Source organism: Hyla sarda, chromosome 1 (assembly GCF_029499605.1).
Source record: "Hyla sarda isolate aHylSar1 chromosome 1, aHylSar1.hap1, whole genome shotgun sequence".
NCBI lineage: Eukaryota > Metazoa > Chordata > Amphibia > Anura > Hylidae > Hyla > Hyla sarda.
Window position 1 is genome coordinate 23,844,365 of NC_079189.1, and position 24,031 is coordinate 23,868,395.

At 44.2% G+C, this 24,031-nt stretch overlaps 1 protein-coding gene across 1 annotated transcript; it reads right to left on the reverse strand.

Annotated features, from left to right (window-relative positions):
* Positions 1–2,587: 2,587 nt before the first annotated feature.
* LOC130323248 (vomeronasal type-2 receptor 26-like) lies at positions 2,588–3,993 on the reverse strand. The gene is made up of 2 exons (XM_056553133.1): positions 3,874–3,993; positions 2,588–3,652 (listed from the first exon to the last, which is right to left on the reverse strand). Exon 2 carries the CDS (start codon positions 3,603–3,605, stop codon positions 2,748–2,750), a length of 858 nt encoding a protein of 285 aa, XP_056409108.1. The 5' UTR covers positions 3,606–3,652; positions 3,874–3,993; the 3' UTR covers positions 2,588–2,747.
* Between the last annotated feature and the right edge of the window lie 20,038 nt (positions 3,994–24,031).

Sequence of the window (24,031 nt, forward strand, 5' to 3'; positions counted from 1 at the left end):
CAATCTTTTATGTGGCACCGTATCAAATGCTTTGGAAAAATCCAGATATACGACATCCAGCGATTGCCCCTGGTCCAGTCTGGAACTCACCTCCTCATAAAAGCTGATGAGGTTAGTTTGACAGGACCAATCCCTCATTAATCATGTTGATATGGAGTCATACATTTATATTTATCAAGATACTCCAAAATAGCATCCCTTAGGAAACCCTCAAACAATTTACATACAACGGAGGTTAAAATAATAGGCCTATAATTCCCGGGGTCACCTTTGACCCCTTTTTAAATATTGGAACCACATTTGACATGCACCAGTCCTGGGGAACAGTCCCTGTCATTATAGAGTCCCTGAATATTAAAAATAGGGGTCTGTCTATTATATTATTTAATTCCTTTAGAACACGGGGGTGAATGCCATCTGGACCTGGTGATTTGTCTATTTAGATTTTTTGTAGGTGACACTGTACTTCTTCCTGGGTTAGACAGGTGACCTGTACAGGAGAGTTTACTTTATCTTGCGGTATTTCACCTGGCATTTCATTTTCCTCGTTGAATACAGTGAAGAAGAATTTGTTTAATATATTTGCTTTTTCTTGATCCCATTTATAATTTCTTCTTATCGTTTTTTAAAGGGCCAACACTTTCATTTTTAACCTTTTTGCTATTTATAAAGTTAAAGAACATTTTGGGGTTAGTTTTACTCTTTTTGGCAATGAGTCTTTCTGTCTAAATTTTTGCAACTTTTATTTGTTTTTTACATATTTTACATTTTTCTCTATAGCTTTTTAATGCTTCTTCATTGGCATCCTGTTTTAGTAGATGAAATGCTTAATTTTTGTCATTTATTGCCCCCTTAACGTTCTTATTCATCCCAATTGCTTTTCTTTCATTCCTGATCCTTTTATTCCCATAAGGTATATACATCTTACAGTGAGAATTTAAGATATTTTTAAAAGTCTCCCATTTAGTGTCAGTATTCTTGTTTTTGAGGTTATTATCCCAATTGATATTGTTAAGGGCTTCTCTGAGTTGATCAAACTTTGCCTTCTTAACGTTCATTGTTTTTGTGGCCCCTCGCAAGATTTCCTTATTGAAGAACAAGTTGTAATATATTATATTATGATCAACTATTTGCTAGGTGTCCTTCTACCTGCACATTAGTTACCCTGTCTGTTAGTTAATATGAAGTCTAGCAGGGCGCCCCCTCTGGTCGGGCCCTGCACCATTTGATAATTGTCTTTAGCTATAGTCAGAAACCTGTTTCCTTTAGAGATTCACAGGTCTCATCCTCCCAGTTTATATCAGAATAGTTAAAGTAAATAAAAAAAAAAATAAAATGCTAAAACACGAAAAAAAAAAGCCCTCGTCTGAGCCCAAAAAACGCTGATCAGTTAGAAATCACAGACAGCGGTGATGCAGACAGCACACACAGGTACAATCCGTCGACACAGCACAGGTCTGCTACTGGTGGCACGGACAGCCTAACTGGTGTAAAAAAATAAAAATAAAAAGATGCTTATGGTCCACAAAAAAGCACCTGCACCACAAAAAAAACGCTAAACAGTACTATGGAACAGTAGGGAGTGGGCTTTAGCTAACGGTGGCCGGCCACTCTTTGATACGGAAGAAAGTTGACCACACAGTTAGGAAAAAAAAAAGGTCTGCGACCCCCCCACAGAAAAAACGCTGGGAGCAGACCACAGCGGGCCGAGGTCATGCAGCTAAAGGGGCTATGGACTCACAGACACCTACAGATCTTTTTTTTACCACCTAAAGATCTGTCCCTGCCTAACTATAGCTGTCCCTGCAATCTAATGTGCCAAGCGGCACAGGAACGGTGCCAGGGGGCACTTTTTACACTGAGGGGGGAAAAGCAGCAATGGGCTCCGTCCTGCTGAACACCTGGAACAAAAAGGTGTTGAGCAGAACTGAGCAATGAGCTCCTCCCCCTTCCATTCTACTGTGATTGGTGCGGTCACTACAACTAGTACGGAGGACGATTGATGGTGTATATTACACCACTGGTCATCCTCCTTTTCTGGGTCATTAAGTCACATGCGACCCAAAGGACCCGGAATCGCTGCAGATCAGTGGTCTTAATTGACCGGTGGGTGACCTGCGGCGATCTCAGCAGGCATCCCGGTCCAGTCCCCACCCGGCGAGTGGTGGGGACTGGAATTCCCATGGGCGTACAGGTACAGGATCGGATTTCTCACGGGCGGCGGGGAACGGAATTCCCACGGGCGCCCTGGGTCCTTAAGGACTGGGAATGAAGGGCATACTTGTACACCCTGCATCCTCAAGAGGTTAAATATTTTTTTTTTTTTACAGTTGTTTTCAGCTTTTCATAAGGCCGCATATATTTATATTTTTGTTGGACATAGCTCATAATTGAGTTATGACTGCTAATCCCAATAGTATCCACCCTATCGACACAGTTCCCTCCCCAAAAAATGCTTACCTTGCCTTTTGGGGTGCTGATCTGCATAACATGATCCAGTGGAGATGAATTTTGATTGTTCTGAGCTATTCAAGGTGAGACCATATATCCTATGAGAAAGTACATTTTTCCCCCATCATCAAAATGTTTTTAATAAACATGCAGTAGACAAGCATACATTTACAGAGCTTTGTCAACTTCCTAAATTTCCAGTATATTGGTATTAATTTTAGGAGCCATATATGATAAAAAGGCATGTGTTCGCCCACATATTATTTACATATACATACATCTTATAGGTAAATAATTTATAATGCTTTTTGCCTTGATAAACCACTTCTTGAATTTAACTCTGGCCTCACCAGTATTATAAAACATTTAGGGAGGAATATGCAGCCCAAAATACCAACACTTGAAGATATTACAGCAAATATTTCTACAAGAACTGTATTCTTCCCAGTAACGCTCATATAGGAGGGGATAAAAGCCACCCAGACACTGCAGACAACCAGCATGCTGAACGTGATGTTTTTAGCTTCATTAAAACTATCTGGTAAATTTCTGGCCAAAAAAGCAACAATGAAACTAACAGCTGCAAGTAGTCCCATATAGCCCAGGAGTATGGAGAAGGCCAGCATGGACCCTTCATTACACTGGAATATTATCTTCTCTTGGTATAAGTGAGAGTTCTTTTCTGGGAATGGAGGAGATGTAGATAACCAAATGATACTAAGTAGAACTTGAAGAAATGAACAGAAGAAGACCACACCGTTTGTAATTTTCACACCAATAAATTTCCTCCAGGAACTTCCAGGTTTGGTGGCTTTGAAGGCCATGTAGACCATGATGGTTTTAGCCAGAATAGAAGAGATAGCTACTGAGAAGATGATCCCGAATGAAGTCTGACGGAGCATACAGGTGACATGTGTAGGGCGACCCAGGAACAAAAATACACAGAGGAAACTCAACATGATGGAAACCAAGAGAATGAAGCTCAGGGTTTGGTTATTTGCTCTGACCAACGGAGTGTCTCGGAATAGAATGAAAATCCCCAAGATCGTAGATGTTTTGACAAAACATAATACTGAAATAATGGAGACTATGAGAACTGTGGGGTCATTTTTGTAAGACAGAAATTCTATAGGTTTTGGTACACACTCATTCATGTCATTTGGCCATTGATCTTCGGGACATTTTAGGCATGAGACACTATCTACAAAAAAAAAAAAAAAAAACAGTGAGCAGGACATGACAAATTTTGTGCCTAAAATTAATTATGTTTTTTCAACACACAAAAATTGTCAATATTCAAACTATGTCCATAGGTGCAATCTTATTTACTGATGAAAAAATATTATTAGTATTAATGACAGTAACAATTTTTTTTGTCTTCAAAATTACAGTAGAAAACGAACCTAATAGATGTTTTGTTACCTGTTTCATTGGATATTTCTCCCTTTGAGCATTTCAAACATTCAAAGCAGCATTTATGTATTCCTGGCTTTATGGTTCTCTTATAACCTGGAGGACACTGTTCAGAGCAGGTAGACACTGGTATCTGTTATAAATAATCAGAAATATGAAATTTAGAAGTCTAATATTTTTTTTTGTAAACTAAGTAAATAAATTTATGATTTAAACATTTTAATAAACATACTTGAACTGATAGACCTTGGTTTAGGCCAAGAAGTCAGCAGTGTTTAGGTCTTTCTCACTATCTGACATGTGTACACATCATAGAGGGAAGGTAGTCAACAATCTGAGACAGATATACTCCTCACACAGAGCGTTAACTTGCTGAGAAGTGACAAGACCAGCGATTGCGGCCGACTGTCATATGCGGCCGAGCACCCTCCATTATTGTCAGAAGCGGAGGCTCTGAGCCTGAGAGTTAAGTTTGCAAATGCTGTGGTCAGTAAGACCACTACATCTACAGTGCTGACAGGGGAATGGGGCCTTCCCTGTCACCCATCCAGCAATGTGATTGCGGGGTTCCGATGGTTGCCATTGCACCCGGAGGCTAAATTGCTGCCTCCAAGGCTGTCAGTTATTGTGGCCTATACACTCATTTGTAAGGCTGGGTTCACACAGGCAAAAATGTGCAGAATGTCTACATTGAATATTCTGCACGGACAATTTGCTGCTTCAGAGTCCCATTAATTTCAATGGGATTCTGCTGGACTGTTCACACAGGAAAATTTCCATGCCATCTGATTCCGGTGTCCCCGGAAAGATTATTCAAATCTATTCTTTCTGCAGAGTTTGCAAGGAAATGCATTGCCGTCTGAGACGGCGCATTTCCGAGCAATCCTAATTCCCGCCGGTCAGTCAAATGTGCGCAACTGTTTTTTTGCAAATTTTTCACCCTTGCGAATATAGCCTAAAACTGACAGTTAGTTATGCTATGCTGCAGTATAGATGTACTGCAGTATAGCATAATAGTGATTACAAGATCACAGTTTCAAATCTTAAAAAAAAAACTGTGTCAAAATAAATTGTTTTTCAATAAATAAAGTGTAAAAAATTTAAATGTCCGCTTTCGTATTAAAGCCCTATACAAGTACAAAACAATTAAAAACTAAAACTCATGCTTATTAGGTATTGTTTCATTCGTAACAACTTGCTCAATAAAACAACATTGTTCTGATCTCACACAAATACTGCCAAAAAAAAAAGATCATGGGGGCGGAGCCTAGCCGTGGATTGAACTGGATGTGTGAGTGAGAGCTCTCCTCCGTGGCACACTCCTTACACCTAACTCTGCCTTTTCATCAGCCTCAAAATGGGCAAGATCTGTCGTGGAACTTACTGTGACCTGAATGATTCACCTAGACCCGGGAAAAGCCAAGCCAATATGGCAAAATTTCTCAAAAAGAAAAATGGCGTCTCTCCCGCCAGGCAACCCAAGATGGCGCAGGGTGCCGCCTCCTCTCAAGCTTATGAAGAGGACATGGTCTCTGAGGGAGAGAGTGAAGATGTTGCACCCGCTGTGGTAACGCAGCACTTTCTCAAAACCTTCCTCAGAAAAGCTTTGTCTAGCGCCCTAAAACCGGTGATTGCGGACCTCACTGAAATTAAAAACCGAAGTACATGGGATCGGTTACCGCACCGAAGCGCTGGAGGCCACCTGTTCTGGAATTACTGCTTACTCTGAGGTGCTGGCGGGGAGACAACACCGCTTGGAGGCCCATGTCTGTCAACTCGGCACTCTCACTGATTGAAGACCAGGAGAATAGAAGTCGGAGGAAAAATATCTGCTTTAAAGGTCTCCCGGAGTCATGGGCTCCTGAGGCTCTGCGTAAAGTGGCTATGGACATTTTTGCTACATTGCTGGGACCCGAAAGGGCCACAAGTATTGTCATAGAGAGCATACAAAGATCCTTGCGCCCAAAACCCAAACCTTCTGAGCAGCCGAGAGATATGCGGCCTCCTCTCGTATATATAGATACCGCAGCTATTTTGAAAGCAGCGAGGGAGCCCCGTCCCCTTGTGTACGGGGAGGATTAAATAGCCTCTCACCAACTACACTAGCGAAACAAAGACTCCTTAAACCCTTCCTGGAGTACCTGAGAAGTAAGAATATTAACTATGCCTGGCTTTTTCCGTACTGTCCATTAACCTTAACGGGAGAACAATGACCGTCTGAGACCTAGAGGATCTAAGGGAAATTTGGTCTGCCTTGGACATAACTGGACATTCCCTCCAGGTTACCGGTAACCGACTTACCTGTGCTTCCCCCATTGCCGAGGCAGGAGGAATGGAGACAAGTCACCAAGACAAACCCCAGTGAAGGGCCCTCAACCGCCAAGGCTGAAGATTAGTTGAGCAACTGGCTAATAATAGTCCTTATTTTCGACGAAATACTATTGCTTATCGTCATCCCTTCCTTTTTTGCGACCTCCCACCCTACCCCCGAAACCCCCCCCCCTCCTCTCACCCCCTCTCCCACCCCTTTCCCCTCTACTTTCCACTTCTTCTCCTCTTCCTCTCTCTCCCCTCTTTTTCACCCCACTTTTTCTCTTCATCTCTCTTTCCCTACTCCCTTCCCCCCATAAGCCCTCTGAAGGTAGGGCCCTTTTTCTGAGAGTACAGCTGCAGCTTTCAAGTTCACACTGGCCAACATTTATGCACCCAATCAAGGACAGGTAGACTGGCTATTGAAAACACTGGATGATCTGGCATTGTTTGCTGATGGGCCCATAGTGATGGGGGGGTGACCTAAACATTACTGTGAACCCTCTTATGGACTCCACGTCTAGCCGATCTCATATTTCATATCGTGCACTGGCAAAACTGCAGTCTAAATTGTCTGATTTCTCTTTTTTAGATTGCTGGCGCTATCTTCAACCGATGGGCAAAGACTACTCGTTTTAATCATTCGTTTATAACTCCTACCAGCAACTTGATTACTTCGTTATCCACACGTCTCTACTCAACTCCCTAATGGCAGAAGGTATAGACTCAATAATGGTCTCGGACCATGCTCCTATCTCTCTCTCTTTCTATTTCCCTCTCCGCTCCCTCATCCACTAGATGGTGATTAAATGAGTATCTTCTGGAGGATCCTAGAGTTAGGGAGGATATAGGTAAGCACCTCAATAGGGAGGTGCATAAATCCTACATAAGGGGCATACTTATCTCTTGGGGCTCCAAACTTAAAAAAGAAAAGAATGAGGCTGTGTCATCTCTCTTGTCCCAAATTACCACTTTGGAGAGGTCTCACAAGCGTTCAAGAGCCCTGGAAGTGCAGGCTGAACTTGGAGCCCTGAGGAAGAAGTTGAAAGACCTTCTGCAGCTTAAATACTCCAAGGCTTACCTGCATTATAGAAACTACTGTAAACTTATGTTCGCTTTATTGAAAAAAAGCACTCATGCTATTAAATCACCCACAGGTACTCTCCACACCACTTCATTGGATATGGCCAAGGTATTTCGAGAGTACTACTCAACAATCTACAATCTTAGGGTAGCTGATTCCACGACACAGACTGAGGATCATGGATGATTAGCAGAGGACTTTCTCCGAGATCTCAAACTTGCATACCTATCCACACCAATGACACTGGACCTGCTGGCGCCGATGACTGAGGAGGAAGTAAAAGGACTCCTCTCCTCCTTTCCTCCGGGAAAGAGTCCGGGCCCTGATGGTCTGCCTCTCTTCTACTACAAATCTTTAAACCAAATCTTAGTTCCACGTCTCACAGATCTCTGTAAGGCACTTATGCAGGGTGAACCCATTCATAAACAAACTCTAGGTGCTCATGTGACCTTGCTGGCTAAGGAGGGTAAAAATCCGGAGGACTGCAGAAGTTACAGACCAATATCTCTCTCCTTAACCTAGATTTAAAAATCTGGGCCAAATTGCTCTCCCTGAGAATGAAAAAACTCCTCCCTCAACTAATTGTACGTGAGCAGTCTGGAAGGGAGGGGAGGACGAACACTGTTGACGGGTATACATGAGGCACATACTTCTAGTCTCCCACTGGTCCTTCTCAGTATCGATGCCAAGAAGGCTTTTGATAGGGTAAGCTGGTACTTTATGAGATTAGTCTTATAGAAATTTGGCTTTCCACACGCTTTTATAGTGGCAATTCTCACGTTATACTTAGAGATGAGCGAACTTTTCAAAAATTCGATTCGGCCGATTCGACAAATTTTTCAGAAAAGTTTGTTTCGATCCGAATTTTTTTGCCGCGAATCTATATTAAAAAAGGCTATTTCTAGCCTACATACAGCCTCTATAGGGGTATATAAAACTTTGCTGTGTTCTAAAACGCATATGGAGTGTGCTCGGTTAGTGAAATAATACTGTTATTCAGAATAACATGCAGATTACCGGCATTGCTTTTAGAATCACTGCCGCACAGCAGCACAATGATAGAGCCTGGGGGTGGCATCAGTGTCAGGAGACCATATAGTGACTGAATAACAGCGTGGAGGTGTTAGCAGCATGAGGACACCATATAGTGGCTGAATGACACAGCTTGGATGAGGCTGAAGCATGAGGACACCATATAGTGGCTCAATGACACAGAATGGAGGTGTTGGCAGCATGAGGACACCATATAGTGGCTGAATGGCACAGTGTAGAGGTGTTGGCAGCATGAGGACACCATATAGTGGCTGAATGACACAGCTTGGATGAGGCTGAAGCATGAGGACACCATGTAGTGGCTGAATGACACAGAATGGAGGTGTTGGCAGCATGAGGACACCATATAGTCGCTGAATGGCACAGTGTGGAGGTGTTGGCAGCATGAGGACACCATATAGTGGCTGAATGACACAGCTTGGATGAGGCTGAAACATGAGGACACCATATAGAGGCTGAATGACACAGAATGGAGGTGTTGGCAGCATGAGGACACCACATAGTGGCTGAATGGCACAGTGTGGAGGTGTTGGCAGCATGAGGACACCATATAGTGGCTAAATGACACAGCTTGGATGAGGCTGAAGCATGAGGACACCATATAGTGGCTGAATGACACAGAATGGAGGTGTTGGCAGCATGAGGACACCATATAGTGGCTGAATGGCACAGTGAGGAGGTGTTGGCAGCATGAGGACACCATATATTCTGTGAATGGCACAGCGTGGAGGTGTTGGCAGCATGAGGACACCATATATTGGCTGAATGGCACAGCGTGGAGGTGTTGTCAGCATGAGGACACCATATAATGGCTGAATGGCACAGCGTGGAGGTGTTGGCAGCATGAGGACACCATATAGTGGCTGAATGACACAGTGTGGACATGTTGGCAGCAAGAGGATACCATTTAGTGGCTGAAAGGCACAGCGTGGAGTTGGCTGATGCACTAGTACACTACACACCAGGGCTTCACAATCCCCCCCCAAAAAAACAACACAATATGAGAAGTTTTTGACAAAGATTTCTCATAGGTAGCACCCGCTATCCAAAAATTTTAAATACCCAGACCCAGGCCCCACCTCTGCGGCATCAGTAACCCATATATTGCCTGAAGGACACAGCCTGGAGTTGGCTGATGCACCAGTACACACTAGGGATTCACAATCCCCACCAAAAAACAACACAATTAGAAATGTATGACCAAGATTTCTCATAGGTAGCACCCGCTATCCAAAAAAATGGAAATTCACAGACCCAGGCCCCACCACAGCGGCATCAGTAACCCATATATTGGCTCAAGGACACAGCCTGGAGTTGGCTGATGCACCAGTACACACCAGGGCTTAACAATCCCCCCAAAAAACAAGACCTTGAGAAATGTTTCACAAAAATTTCTCATAGGTTGCACCCGCTATCCCAAATTTTGAAATTCACAGACCCAGTCCCCACCTCTGCAGCATCGGTAACCCATATATTGTATGAAGGACACAGCCTGGAGTTGGCTGATACAAGAGTACACACCAAGGCTTCACAACTCCCCCCCAAGAACAACATAATGATAATTTTTTGACAAAGATTTTTAAATTTTTAGTGATAAAAACAATCTCAAAAGAACGAGTTTATGAGGCCCCAAAATTAAGGACGGTGGACCACCAAAAATCATAATTTTCACCAAAAAGGATGAAGAAGCAGAATGAATCCCTCTTTTTATTTTTTTTTGTAAAATTTTACGTAATAAATCACATGCAACAAGTGTTCCGCTATGTAATGGTTATCCTTCTGGAAATGTCAAATTTATTACCCTGTTTCCCCAAATGTAGGACATCCTCGGAAGATAAAACTTACTATACCATACCAGGACAAGCTGGCTTGCAATGGCATCTTGCACATTACCCTTTATTCTGAAACCTGCATCCCTGCAAAAAAGTTTCCAGAGAACGTTTGATGCCCGTCAGAAGATTGGCGTGACAGATGCCCATCTGAAGCTAGGCATGAGGGATGCCCATGAGAAAATGGTCACCAAAGATGCATGTTTCAGAATAAAGGGTAAATTGCAAGATGCCCGAGAGATGTTGAATTCTAAAAAGCAGCAGGTGGATTTTGCAGTAAAACCGCCAAAATTGGTGGAAAATATCAGCCTGAAGAGGAGCGTACCGGCCATCACTATGAACTCCGCCATGGCTCAATGGTCCCCATCCATAAACATTACCAAGACCATCCAGATTTCACTGCAGAAAACCATTACCCCAGGTGTCAGTAACAGCATTAAGGGAATGCAAATAAATGTTATCAAACATCAACTGAATGGCACAGCGTGGAGGTGTTGGCAGCATGAGGACACCATATAGTGGCTGAATGGCACAGCGTGGAGGTGTTGGCAGCATGAGGACACTATATGGTGGCTGAATGGCACAGCGTGCAGTTGGCTGATGCACGAGTACACTACACACCAGGGCTTCACAATCCCCCCCAAAAAAACAACACAAAATGAGAAATGTTTGACAAAGATTTCTCATAGGTAGCACCCGCTATCCAAAAATTTTAAATTCCCAGACCCAGGCCCCACCTCTGCAGCATCAGGAACCCATATATTGCCTGAAGGACACAGCCTGGAGTTGGCTGATGCACTAGTACACACAGGGCTTCACAATCTGCCCCAAAATCAACAAAATTGTATACATTTATTTTTAAATGTATAACTTTGTGTAAGAACAAGCGCATATCCAACATTTCAGAAGACTCTATAAAGCAGGACGGTGGACCACCCAAAGACTTTCTTCTCAAAAATAATAAACCACACAATGTTTGAAATTATTTTAAAAAAATTATTACATATGTGTGTAAGTGCATTTGTCTCCAAAAGATCAGATCACCAAAGGATTTTTTTCGCCAAAAATGATTAAGCAGAGTTAATCCCTCTCCGGATTTTTTATTTTTTTAATTTTCATTAAAAAATCACACGCAACAAGCGTTCCGTTGTGTAACGGTTAGCATTCTGCAAATTTCAATTTTATTACTGATAAAGTTATCAGTAAATTTAACAATAGCACTACCCAAGAGTGTTTAATTGCCCCATACATTGCACGAGGAAGAGTCAGGAGTAGGCCTCAGCAGTACCCAAGAGGCTTTAATAACCCCTTACCTTGCCCGATCAATTGCGAGATCGAGCAATAACAGGTGTGTTATGGCCTCAGTTGTCCTGGGCCGCACTAGTGCTCCACTGAACGGATTAGCGTGTCTCTATCTTTCAAGGACAGGTGCGTGTTACACGCTGAAACCGGTTCGTGATAGGGATCTGGGATTGCAATTATTTACCCTTAAAACGAGGAATTACCAGTAAGTGAGGGTCATAAGCTCGCGTTGATTAAGTCCCTGTCCTTTGTACACACCGCCCGTCGCTACAACCGATTGGATTGGTTAGTGAGGTCCTCTGATCGGCCCAGGCGGGGTAGGAGAAGGCCCTGGCAGAGCGCCGAGAATTTAACAATCATTGTTGAAATTTGCATTAAGCATGTATTTAGCTACTGCTAAACATCCAAAAATTTAAGGCCCAAGGCCAGAGGCACCAGGGAGGCATGTAGTTTGTGAAAGACACAGAATCAATGTTTACATTTGCATTAAGCATGTATTTAGCTAATGCTAAACTTCAAAAAATTATAGGCCCAAGGCCTGAGGCACCAGTGAGGCAAGTAGTTTGTGAAAAACACAGAATGAGTCTGGAGCAGTCATTCGCAGTACCCAAGAGCGTTTCATAACCCCTTACATTTAAAGATCAATGTTTACATTTGCGTTAAGCATGTATTTAGCTACTGCTAAACATCCAAAAATGTAAGGCCTAAGGCCAGAGGCACCAGGGAGGCAAGATGTTTGTGAAAGACACAGAATGAGTCTGTAGCAGTCATTCGCAGTACCCAAGAGGGTTTCATAACCCCTTACATTTAAAGATCAATGTTCACATTTGCATTAAGCATGTATTTAGCTACTGCTAAAAATATAACATCAGTTTCCCCCATATTAGGAGCATAGTTGTCCCCCAGATTAGTAGCCTAGATGTCCCCCAGATTAGGCAGCATAGATGTCCCCCAGATTAGGAGCATAGATGTCCCCCAGATTAGGCAGCATAGATGTCCCCCAGATTAGGAGCATAATTGTCCCCCAGATTAGGCAGCATAGATGTCCCCCAGATTAGGCAGCATAATTGTCCCAAAGATTAGGCAGCATAGATGTCCCCCAGATTAGGCAGCATAGATGTCCCCCAGATTAGGAGCATAGTTGTCCCCCAGATTAGGAGCATAGTTGTTCCCCAGATTAGGAGCATAGTTGTTCCCCAGATTAGGAGCATAGTTGTCCCCCAGATTAGGAGCATAGTTGTCCCCCAGATTAGGCAGCATAGTTGTCCCCCAGTCAGCGCGGGCCGGTCAGAGCCAATCAAAGGGCCGTATGTGGCAAGCGGGCCGTACAATACCCAGGTCTGCCCCAGAGGTTTTCATAACCAACCATAATAGAGAAATTTTGTTGTAGGAGCATGCTCAATCTACTCCGACCCATCTACTCCGACCCATTGGTGGCTGGAAATCCTGGCTGATCCATCCCTGATTCATCATGACAAACGTCAGTCTCTCCACATTTTTAGTGGATAGAGGAGTTCGCCTTGGGGTGACTATGGCCCCACCCGCACTAAACACCCGCTCTGATGGCACACTACTGGCTGGGCAGGACAGCTTTTCCAGGGCAAACTCTGCTAGTTGTGACCATGAATCAAGTTTGGCTGCCCAGAAGTCCAGCGGATCTTCAATGGTTGTTGGCATGGCCATGTCAAGGTATGCCACCACCTGCTGGTTCATGTCCTGCTCCATGTCTACCTGCTGCTGATGAGTTGCTTCACTATGCGAGTGAAGAAAGCTACTCATCAGCGACTGTAGACTCAGGCTGCTGCTGATTGAGCTGGTACTGCTCCTCCCACCCCTCCCATCCCCAGCAGCCATGGCAGTGGAAGGTGAGAGCAGAGGGCCCCCCGAGTCAGACCTGAGAGTGGATGGACCACCTGGCCGATTAGCCAACTGACTACGTAGAATCACTCTGTAGTAGGTCAGTTTGTCCTCCCTCTCAGTGGGTGTAAAAAAGGCCCCCATTTTGGGACGGTAGCGAGGGTCTAATAAGGTGGAGATCCAGAAGTCATCCCGCTGACGAATTTTGACAATTCGGGGGTCACTACACAAGCAACTGAGCATGCATTGTGCCATTTGCGCCAGTGACTCGGAGGGACTACCTGCCTCCATCTCCACTGCATACTGCCACAGTGTGTCTGGGTCCTCTGTCTCAACTTCCTCATAACCCTCCATCTCCTCTGGCTGCTCCTGCTCCTCCTCTCCTGTCAGAAGACTAGAAACACCGGCCATCTCATCCAACCTAAACTGTGCTCCGCTCTGCCCCTCATCATCCTCCTCCTCCAGTTCAGCCCCCACAGGGCTCATGTAGCCTTGAGATGTAGGCGCAAAGTCTCCATTGCCGTGACCAGCCATGGTTTCAATCATTTGTTGTAGGAAATGTAGGAGTGGAATTACGTTGTTCATGGCGAAATCCAGGCGACTCACAAATAATGTGGCTTCCTCAAAGGGCCTCAGCAAACGGCAGGTGTCATGTATGAGCTGCCACTGGTTCACATTGAAGTTACACAGGGGAGTACTCCTATCTGCTTGGATCATCAAGAAATTGGTGATGGCTTTTCTTTGTTCGTATAGTCTGTCCAACATATGGAGGGTGGAATTCCAACGTGTGGCAACGTCACAAATAAGACTATGTTGTGGGATACCGTTCTGACGCTGCAGCTCAAGGAAGGTGTGCTTGGCGGTGTACAAGTGGCTGAAGTGCATGCACAGTTTCTTTGCCATTTTCAGGATGCTTTGCAAATGGGGTGAAGACTTGAGGAAGTGCTTGACAACCAGATTCAACACGTGTGCCATGCAGGGCGCATGTTTCACACTTCCTTGTTGCAGCGCGGACACAATGTTCTTCCCGTTGTCTGTCACCATGGTTCCCATTTCCAAATTTCGTGGAGTAAGCCATACTCGGATTTCTTTACGAATGAACTTTAGCAGTTCCTCCCTTGTGTGACTCCGTTCGCCAAGGCAAACCATGTGAAGAACAGCTTGACACCGCCATGCCCTACACACATGGTACGATGAATGGCCACCGAGATTTGGACGTGCACTGGAGACCGAGGAGACGGTGGAGCATGAGGAGGCGGTGTTGCACACTGTAACAGGACCAACTGCCTGGGAGCGAGAGCATGGAGGAGGAAGCGGTGTGACCTGTCCAAGTTGCTGTTGTGGCTGTGCAGGAACCACATTTACCCAGTGAGCCATAAAAGACTTGTCCCTGCCCGTAGTTACAGCTGCACACGTCGGCGCTGCCATGCACTTTTGAACACACCGACAGGCTCAAGGACTGGCCCACCTTCTCTTGTACAAACTTATGCAGGGCTGGTACTGCCTTCTTCGCAAAGAAATGACGGCTTGGGACTCTCCACCTCGGCTCATCACAAGCCATCAATTCTCTGAAAGGTGCTGAGTCCACCACTTGAAAAGGGAGGGACTGCAACACCAGCAACTTGGACAGGAGCACATTCAACTTCTGCACCGTTGGATGAGTGGGAGCATACTGTTGTCTCTTTGACATGGCTTCGCCGATGGATTGTTGGCGGAATGGCTGACTAAAAGCGGGAGAAGCAGGAGCGACAGAAGGAGGTTTTGACACACATCTCCTTTCGGCTGAGGTGTTGGAGCCTTGGCTGGATGAAGGAGGGAGCTGATGGTCACTGGGTGAAGTAGCATGCTGGACCACTACATCGGAGCCACGGTACTCCCAGGCCGCTTTATGGTGGCGAAGCATGTGTTGACGCAGGGCCGTGGTGCCGACATTGGGACCCTGCCCTTCTGCCGACAGATCTTGCATGTGGCTACGTGAACCTCCTCCGGATGCCTTATAAAAAACTTCCACACCACCGAGTAGCTGATTTTCCCACCCGCAGTCCGCACTAATTGACTGCTATTGGCGCCATCTCCAGGAACCCCTGTTCCACTACCTCCCGGAAAGGTAGGCTGCCGCGAAGCAGGTGGTCTCCCCCGGGCACGCTTGGCTCCTGAATTTCCACTACTGCCACCACGCTGACTGCGACCCGTGCTACCGCCTTGCTACCTCAAGGGCAACCTGCAACTCTCTTCTCCTGATGATGATGAAGCCCCTTCTGCTCCCGGCTCCCAATTGCGATCGGCTTCATCATCATCAACAGTTGTGTGCACGTCACTGATGTCCTCCTCAGGTTCCCCAACAGTGTCTGCTTCAGGACCCTGAACACTTGCAACACCGCCTCCCACATCACTCTCCGCATCACTACTTGGCCGCCTAGAGGAGCAAGCGGCGCATGTCTCCTCCCCTTCTTGGCTGTCCAGTAGCTGCTGACTGTCCTCTACTGGATCGTCCTCAGTAAAAAGTGGAGCTGAACCCACAGCATAAGATACTTCTTTAGGAGAGGGAACAGCATAGGGCAAAGGCAATGGGAGAACACGAACTGCTCCCGGGCCATGCCAACTGAGGGTTGTGTCTGCGGAACCCACCGACTGTTGACTGGGGGTGTCAGATGTCACTTGTGATGATGTGGATTAGCGTGTTAACCAATCAACGATGACAGATGGATTGCTGGTGGAGACACGACCGCTGGCTGATAACGGGAGCTCAGGCCTCTCGCTGAGACTCCTGCTGCCACTCGCCCCAAGTCTGCTGCCAACTCTGCCTGAAGTATTTAGGCCTCTGCCACTCCTCTGTGCCCGTCCTGGCACTTCTCTGCCTGACATACTTAGTGCATTTATGAGGATGTTAAAATATGCTACACTACTCTTTAAACAGTATTTGTCTAGAACAGCAGCAGGTGATTACTTACGGTTGTCCTTGAACAGTATGTAGCCCCTTGACAGATTAACAGGTACTAGATGGTACAATACTTGGATGTACCTATGCGGTATGCACTGATGAGGGCAGTAATATGCCTAACTATTAGCAGAAAAAACTCTGTATTTTTGTAACACACCAGCCGGTGGATATTATTGTTTGGACTTTGAAGGTTTGGAGCACCTTGACAGATTAACAGGTACTAGATGGTACAATACTTGGATGTACAGATGCGGTATGCACTGTTGAGGGCAGTAATATGCCTAACTATTAGCAGAAAAAATCTGTATTTTTGTAAAACACCAGCCGGTGGATACTATTGCTTGGACTTTGACAGTTTGGAGCACCTTGAAAGATTAACAGGTACTAAATGGTACAATACTTGAATGTACGTATGCGGTATGCACTGATGAGGGCAGTAATATGCCTAACTATTAGCAGAAAAAACTCTGTATTTTTGTAAAACACCAGCCGGTGGATACTATTGTTTTAACTTTGACGGTTTGGAGCACCTTGACAGCTACTAAATGGTACAATACTTGAATGTACCTATGCAGTATGCACTGATTAGGGCAGTAATATGCCTATTAGCAGAAAAAACTCTGTATTTTTGTAAAACACCAGCCGGTGGATACTATTGTTTGGACTTTGACGGTATGGAGCACCTTGACAGCTTAACAGGTACTAAATGGCACAATACTTGGATGTACCTATGCGGTATGCACTGATGAGGGCCTATTAGCAGAAAAAACTCTGTATTTTTTGTAATACACCAGCCGGTGGATACTATTGATTGGACTTTGACGGTATGGAGTACCTTGACAGCTTAACAGGTACTAAATGGTCCAATACTTGGATGTACCTGTGCGCTATGCACTGATGAGGGCAGTAATATGCCTAACTATTAGCAGAAAAAAACTCTGTATTTTTGTAAAACACCAGCCGGTGGATACTATTGTTTGGACTTTGACGGTATGGAGCACCTTGACAGCTTAACAGGTACTAAATGGTACAATACTTGGATGTACCTATGCGGTATGCACTGATGAGGGCAGTTGAATATGCGTAACTATACGCAGAAAAAACTGTTTAAAAAAAAAAACAGCCGGTGAATAGTATTTATTGGACTTGCACAGTATGTAGCCAGCCCCTTGACAGATTAACAGGTACAAAATGGTGCAAATGCACTACAGTCCACTGAACAATCACATATTTCTGAACAGCAGCAGGACCCAACAGTGCAGCACCACAAAAAAAAATCCAGGGATTAAACCCTCAATTGCACTCTGTCACACAATTCTGAGCAGCAGAAGTTTTGTGGAGCAAATCAAAATAAACTCAATTGGGCTGAACAATGAGGAGATAAGATGCTTCAGAAAGTTAAGGCAGCTTGGAGATCTGTATGAGGCAGCTGACAGCTATCTGCCCCTCTCTGCTGCAATGCTCAATAACATGAATAGGAGGTTTAGCAATCCGATAATCTCCTTTATCAAGGAATCACCTCCATATGGGCAGATCTTTCCTCCTCTCTTTCTCCTTCTATCTCTCCTCTCCTTCCTGTCAGTCTTATACCTGCGGCCGTTGGGAGTCACTCCCCTGCTTTTCAGACGATGTGGGATAGATTGAGTGGTCTTACGGTAGCTAAATTTTTTAAGGATGGAGGGGCCCCTCCTATAGACACCTTAGAATCACTGCTACCCCTACGGAGGCTCTCCTTCTTACACTGTAGGCATTTCACCCACTGCTGCACACTATTTAGATCACAATTTCTACCCCTCAGAAATCTCAAGGCTTTTGAACAACTCTCCATGTCAAAAATTCAAGTTGAAGTAAAAGGCCTATTTAACTTTAACTCTTAACTGCTAGAAGAATTTTTTTTTTTTTAATTCAGGTCAGCCCACTGCACAATACTTTGCTCAAATTAATTTGTCTTGTAATGTTAGAGTTTCTATTGGCTTGTTCTGAGGTCACCTTGTTGGGATTTGTAGTGCAGTAACTGGACCCAGTAATACATGTCTCTGAAGTTATCCCACTGTACTATGGTGTGAAGAATTTCTGGGATCAGTAATTCCACAGTGAGTTATTCTGTGTTCTGCTCACTGCTCAACTCTCTCTTCAAGATGGTGGCCGCAAAAAAGTGCATTGGGATTTATAACTATTCTTAATCCTACCCCTATTTTGTCTACTGATTGGCCTGGGCAGCAGTATGCAAGCAATGATTTTCTAACCTGCGGTCATGTGATCTTGCTGCTAGCTGCAAAGTATTCTTGGCTACCCTGGTGTCATATCTGTATTCCGACTTCCTTATATCATGTCGAAATGGGACCAAAAATCCATGGGGGAGATTTATAAAAACCTGTGTAGAAGAAATGTTGACCAGTTGCCTATAACAACCAATCAGATTGTAAGGACTCACGGCAGTAGGCAGAACACATGGAGATCGTGGATCCGCTGGACCTGTGTGGCAGATGATGCGGGCCGTGCCAGGGAGCGGTGTCTAAGGTGCCGCTGGTTTTCTCCAGAGCCCGAGGCAAAGCGGGATGTTCTTGCTGCATCCAGCGGCACCCAGGTCGCTACCCCTGGCACGACTGGACCACACAGGTGGCTGAGGTGATGCGAGGCACAGGAGGGAAACAACAAGACATGGTCAGGATAGCAGAAGGTCAGGGCTGATGGCAGAGGTGCGGAGTCAGGAACGTGGCAGGAGGTCTATAGGCAGGCAGCCCAGGAACAAGGTAAGGTAACGGAGTAGATGGTAAGGTCATGGCAAGGCAAACACAGAATATGCTTTCACTAGGGCTCTAAGGCAACAAATATCCGACAGGGGTATGTGGGAGGTGCAGGTGCTTATAAGAAAGGTATAGGTGCAGCACATAATCACTGGCCCTTAAAATCACAGAGCTCCAGCACGCACGCTCCCCTGGGGGCAGGGGCACGCACTCCAGCGTTGCAAGAAAACCGGAGGGACAGAAGGACAGAAGGAGGCAGAAGTGCCTCTCGGGTGCATCCCACAATGCGAATCCCAGCCCCACCGGCAGGGACTGACAGAGAAGGAGCGTTCACGGCCAGTGTCTCTGGCCAGAGAGCTAATTGTAACGCTGATTGCTTCTTTCATTTTTCATAGGTCCTAATCAAAGTTAAAGAAGCCATCTGATTGGTTGCTATGGGCAACTGGTCAACTTTTCCTCTGAGCAAGTTTTGATAATTCTCCCAATATGTTTTCTTCCTCCCTTCTCTATAATAGCGCAGTTGCCAGGGGCTCACAAACCGAGCATGGCAAACTTCTAATGTTCACCAAACAGTATTTGAGACCAACTTCTGAGCGAGACCAGGTTATAAAGTCTTAGCTAGCTCAAGACCATGACAAAAATCATGTAGGGAGATTTTTGCCTTTGACATTATGAGTCAAATCTATTCAATTCACTGGTATGCTATGAAGCATCAATCTGTCAGGTCTTTAATATACAATAAATATCCATTACTTATTTATAGAAGAACATGGAATAAGTTACATCATAATTTTTCCAAACAATTTTTTCGTTATTAAACTCCAGTTGATTTCCTTCCTGGGCTGATGTATTGAAATATCCAACAACTTTTTGGGTCAATATTCCATTGAGGAGACTTGCATAGTTTAGGATAAAATAGAATGAGGACAATTCTCCTTTCTCATTGAAATGAACGTCTTCTCCAAGAGGATCTCTGAAATGAACTCTTCTTAGGTACTAGGATAATAAACAATACATTATATGTAACTTACAGTAACTGAAAATCATTTTCCTGATAGAATATTAATGAAAAAACTCTACATATATATATATATATATATATATATATATATATATAGATAGATAGATAGATAGATAGATATAGATATATTCTCCTATGGTCCAGTTGAAGCCGCAGTCGCGGTGAAACGGTTGTTGACCTGTCTCACCCGTCTTCGCTCCCATTGTTTGTGAACCCCCTTGCTTGAAATAAAGAAGTACCTTTTATACCAGCGCATCGAGTGCCGTGAGCATCTTTTCTACCTGCCTGTATGGACATCCTGCCTTTGTTCTTTTGCCACTGAGCACCAAAAGACTTGTTGTGATATTGCCACTTCTCTGTTATTATCTGGCACCTCTACAAGCTATCAGGTATCATATGGTGAGAATATATTAGCAGTGCCGTCCCTTATTCTATTTGTGGTGTCTATTTTACACTATTGGTTAGAGGAGAATTACATTGGTAAACAAAATGAATTTTTTTGTGTTTCTTTGATCCTATAGTATTTTGATTCTGATTAAAATGTGTCAGGTATAGTTTTTGAGTAACATGCGTTCAAAATTTATATTTTTTGCAATTGCTTACAAGATAAAATAACTTATATTCTAATATTAACCCCTTAAGGACCAAACCCATTTTGGCCTTAACCACTTAACCCCTTAACCCCTTAAGGACCAGGCCATTTTATACCTTAAGGACCGGAGCGTTTTTTGCAATTCTGACCACTGTCACTTTAAACATTAATAACTCTGGGATGCTTTAAGTTATCATTCTGATTCCGAGATTGTTTTTTCGTGACATATTCTACTTTAACTTAGTGGTAAAATTTTATGGTAACTTTCATCCTTTCTTGGTGAAAAATCCCAAAATTTGATGAAAAAAATGAAAATTTTGAATTTTTCTAACTTTGAAGCTCTCTGCTTGTAAGGAAAATGGATATTCAAAATAAAACATTTTTGGGTTCACATATACAATATGTCTACTTTATGTTTGCATCATAAAATTTATGAGTTTTTACTTTGGGAAGACACCAGAGGGCTTCAAAGTTCAGCAGTAATTTGGAAATTTTTCACAAAATTTTCAAATTCGCTATTTTTCATGGACCAGTTCAGGTTTGAAGTGGATTTGAAGGGTCTTCATATTAGAAATACCCCATAAATGACCCCATTATAAAAACTACACCCCCCAAAGTATTCAAAATGACATTCAATAAGTGTATTAACCCTTTAGGTGTTTCACAGGAATAGCAGAAAAGTGAAGGAGAAAATTCACAATCTTCATTTTTTACACTCGCATGTTCTTGTAGACCCAATTTTTGAATTTTTGCAAGTGGTAAAAAGGAGAAAATTTTTACTTATATTTGAAACCCAATTTCTCTCGAGTAAGCACATACCTCATATGTCTATGTTAATTGTTCGGCGGGCGCAGTAGAGGGCTCAGAAGGGAAGGAGCGTCAAATGGTTTTTGGGGGGCATGTCACCTTTAGGAAGCCCCTATTGTGCCAGGACAGCAAAAAAAAAAACATGGCATACCATTTTGGAAACTAGACCCCTCAGGGAACGTAACAAGCGGTAAAGTGAACCTTAATACCCCACAGGTGATTCACGACTTTTGCATATGTTAAAAAAAAAATTTTTTTTTACCTAAAATGCTTGGTTTCCCAAAATGTTTACATTTTTAAAAAGGGTAATAGCAGAAAATACCCCCCCAAAATTTGAAGCCCAATTTCTCCCGATTCAGAAAACACCCCATATGGGGGTGAAAAGTGCTCTGCTGGCGCACTACAGGTCTCAGAAGAGAAGGAGTCACATTTGGCTTTTTGAAAGCAAATTTTGCTCTGGGGGCATGCCGCATTTAGGAAGCCCCTATGGTGCCAGAACCGCAAAAAAAAACACATGGCATACCATTTTGGAAACCAGACCCCTCGGGGAACGTAAAAAGGGGTAAAGTGAACCTTAATACCCTACAGGTGTTTCACGACTTTTGCATATGTTAAAAAAAAAAAATTTTTACCTAAAATGCTTGGTTTCCCAAAATGTTTACATTTTTAAAAAGGGTAATAGCAGAAAATACCCCCCAAAATTTGAAGCCCAATTTCTCCCGATTCAGAAAACACCCCATATGGGGGTGATAAGTGCTCTGCTGGCGCACTACAGGTCTCAGAAGAGAAGGAGTCACATTTGGCTTTTTGAAAGCAAATTTTGCTCTGGGGGCATGCCGCATTTAGGAAGCCCCTATGGTGCCAGAACCGCAAAAAAAAACCACATGGCATACCATTTTGGAAACCAGACCCCTCGGGGAACGTAAAAAGGGGTAAAGTGAACCTTAATACCCCTTAATACTTAATACTTTTGCATATGTTAAAAAAAAAAAATAAAAATTTACCTAAAATGTTGGTTTCCCAAAAATTTTTGATTTTTAAAAAGGGTAATAGCAGAAAATACCCCGCATAATTTGTAACACAATTTCTCCCGAGTACGGCGATACCCCATTTGTGACCCTAAACTGTTGCCTTGAAATACGACAGGGCTCCAAAGTGAGAGCGCCATGCGCATTTGAGGCCTAAATTAGGGATTGCATAGGGGTGGACATAGGGGTATTCTACGCCAGTGATTCCCAAATAGGGTGCCTCCAGCTGTTGTAAAAGTCCCAGCATGCCTGGACAGTCAGTGGCTATCTGGTAATACTGGGAGTAGTTGTTTTGCAACAGCTGGAGGCTCCGTTTTGGAAACAGTGGCGTACCAGACGTTTTTCATTTTTATTGGGGAGGGGAGGGGGGCTGTGTAGGGGTATGTGTATATGTAGTGTTTTTTACTTTTTATTTTATTGTGCGTTAGTGTAGTGTAGTGTTTTTAGGGTACAGTCGCACGGGCGGGGGTTTACAGTAGTTTCTCGCTGGCAGTTTGAGCAGCGGCAGAAAATTTGCCTCAGCTCAAACTTGCAGCCGGATACTTACTGTAATCCTCTGCCCATGTGAGTGTACCCTGTACGTTCACATTGGGGGGGGGGGAACATCCAGCTGTTGCAAAACTACAACTCCCAGCATGTACGGTCTATCAGTGCATGCTGGGAGTAGTTTTGCAACAGCTGGAGGCTCCGTTTTGGAAACAGTGGCGTACCAGATGTTTTTCATTTTTATTGTAGGGGTATGTGTATATGTAGTGTTTTTTTACTTTTTATTTTATTGTGTGTTAGTGTAGTGTTTTTAGGGTACAGTCGCACAGGCGGGGGTTCACAGTAGTTTCTCGCTGGCAGCTTGAGCTGCAGCAGAAAATTTGCTGCAGCTCAAACTTGCAGCCGGATACTTACTGTAATCCTCCGCCCATGTGAGTGTACCCTGTACATTCACATTGGGGGGGGGGGGGGGACATCCAGCTGTTGCAAAACTACAACTCCCAGCATGTACGGTCTATCAGTGCATGCTGGGAGTTGTAGTTTTGCAACAGCTGGAGACACACAGGTTGTGAAACACCGAGTTTGACAACAAACTCAGTGTTTTGCAACCATTGTGCCTTCAGCTGTTGCAAAAGCTACAACCCCCAGCATGTACGGACAGCGGAAGGGCATGCTGGGTGTTGTAGTTATGCAACAGCCGGAGGCATACTACTTTGGCTGGGGATGCTGGGGATTGTAGTTATGCAACAGCTGGAGACACACTGGTTTGCTACTTAACTCAGTGTGCCTTCAGCTGTTGCAAAACTACAACTCTCAGCAGTCACCGACAGCCAACGGGCATGCTGGGAGTTGTAGTTATGCAACCAGCAGATGCACCACTACAACTCCCAGCATGCCCTTAAGCTGTTTGTGCAAGCTGGGAGTTGTAGTTACACAACAGCTGAAGGTACACTTTTCCATAGAAAGAATGTGCCTCCAGCTGTTGCAAAACCATAAGTCCCAGCATGCCCATAAGTGCATGCTGGGAGTTGTGGTGGTTTGCCTCCTCCTGTTGCATAACTACAGCTCCCAGCATGCCCTTTTTGCATGCTGGGAGCTGTTGCTAAGCAA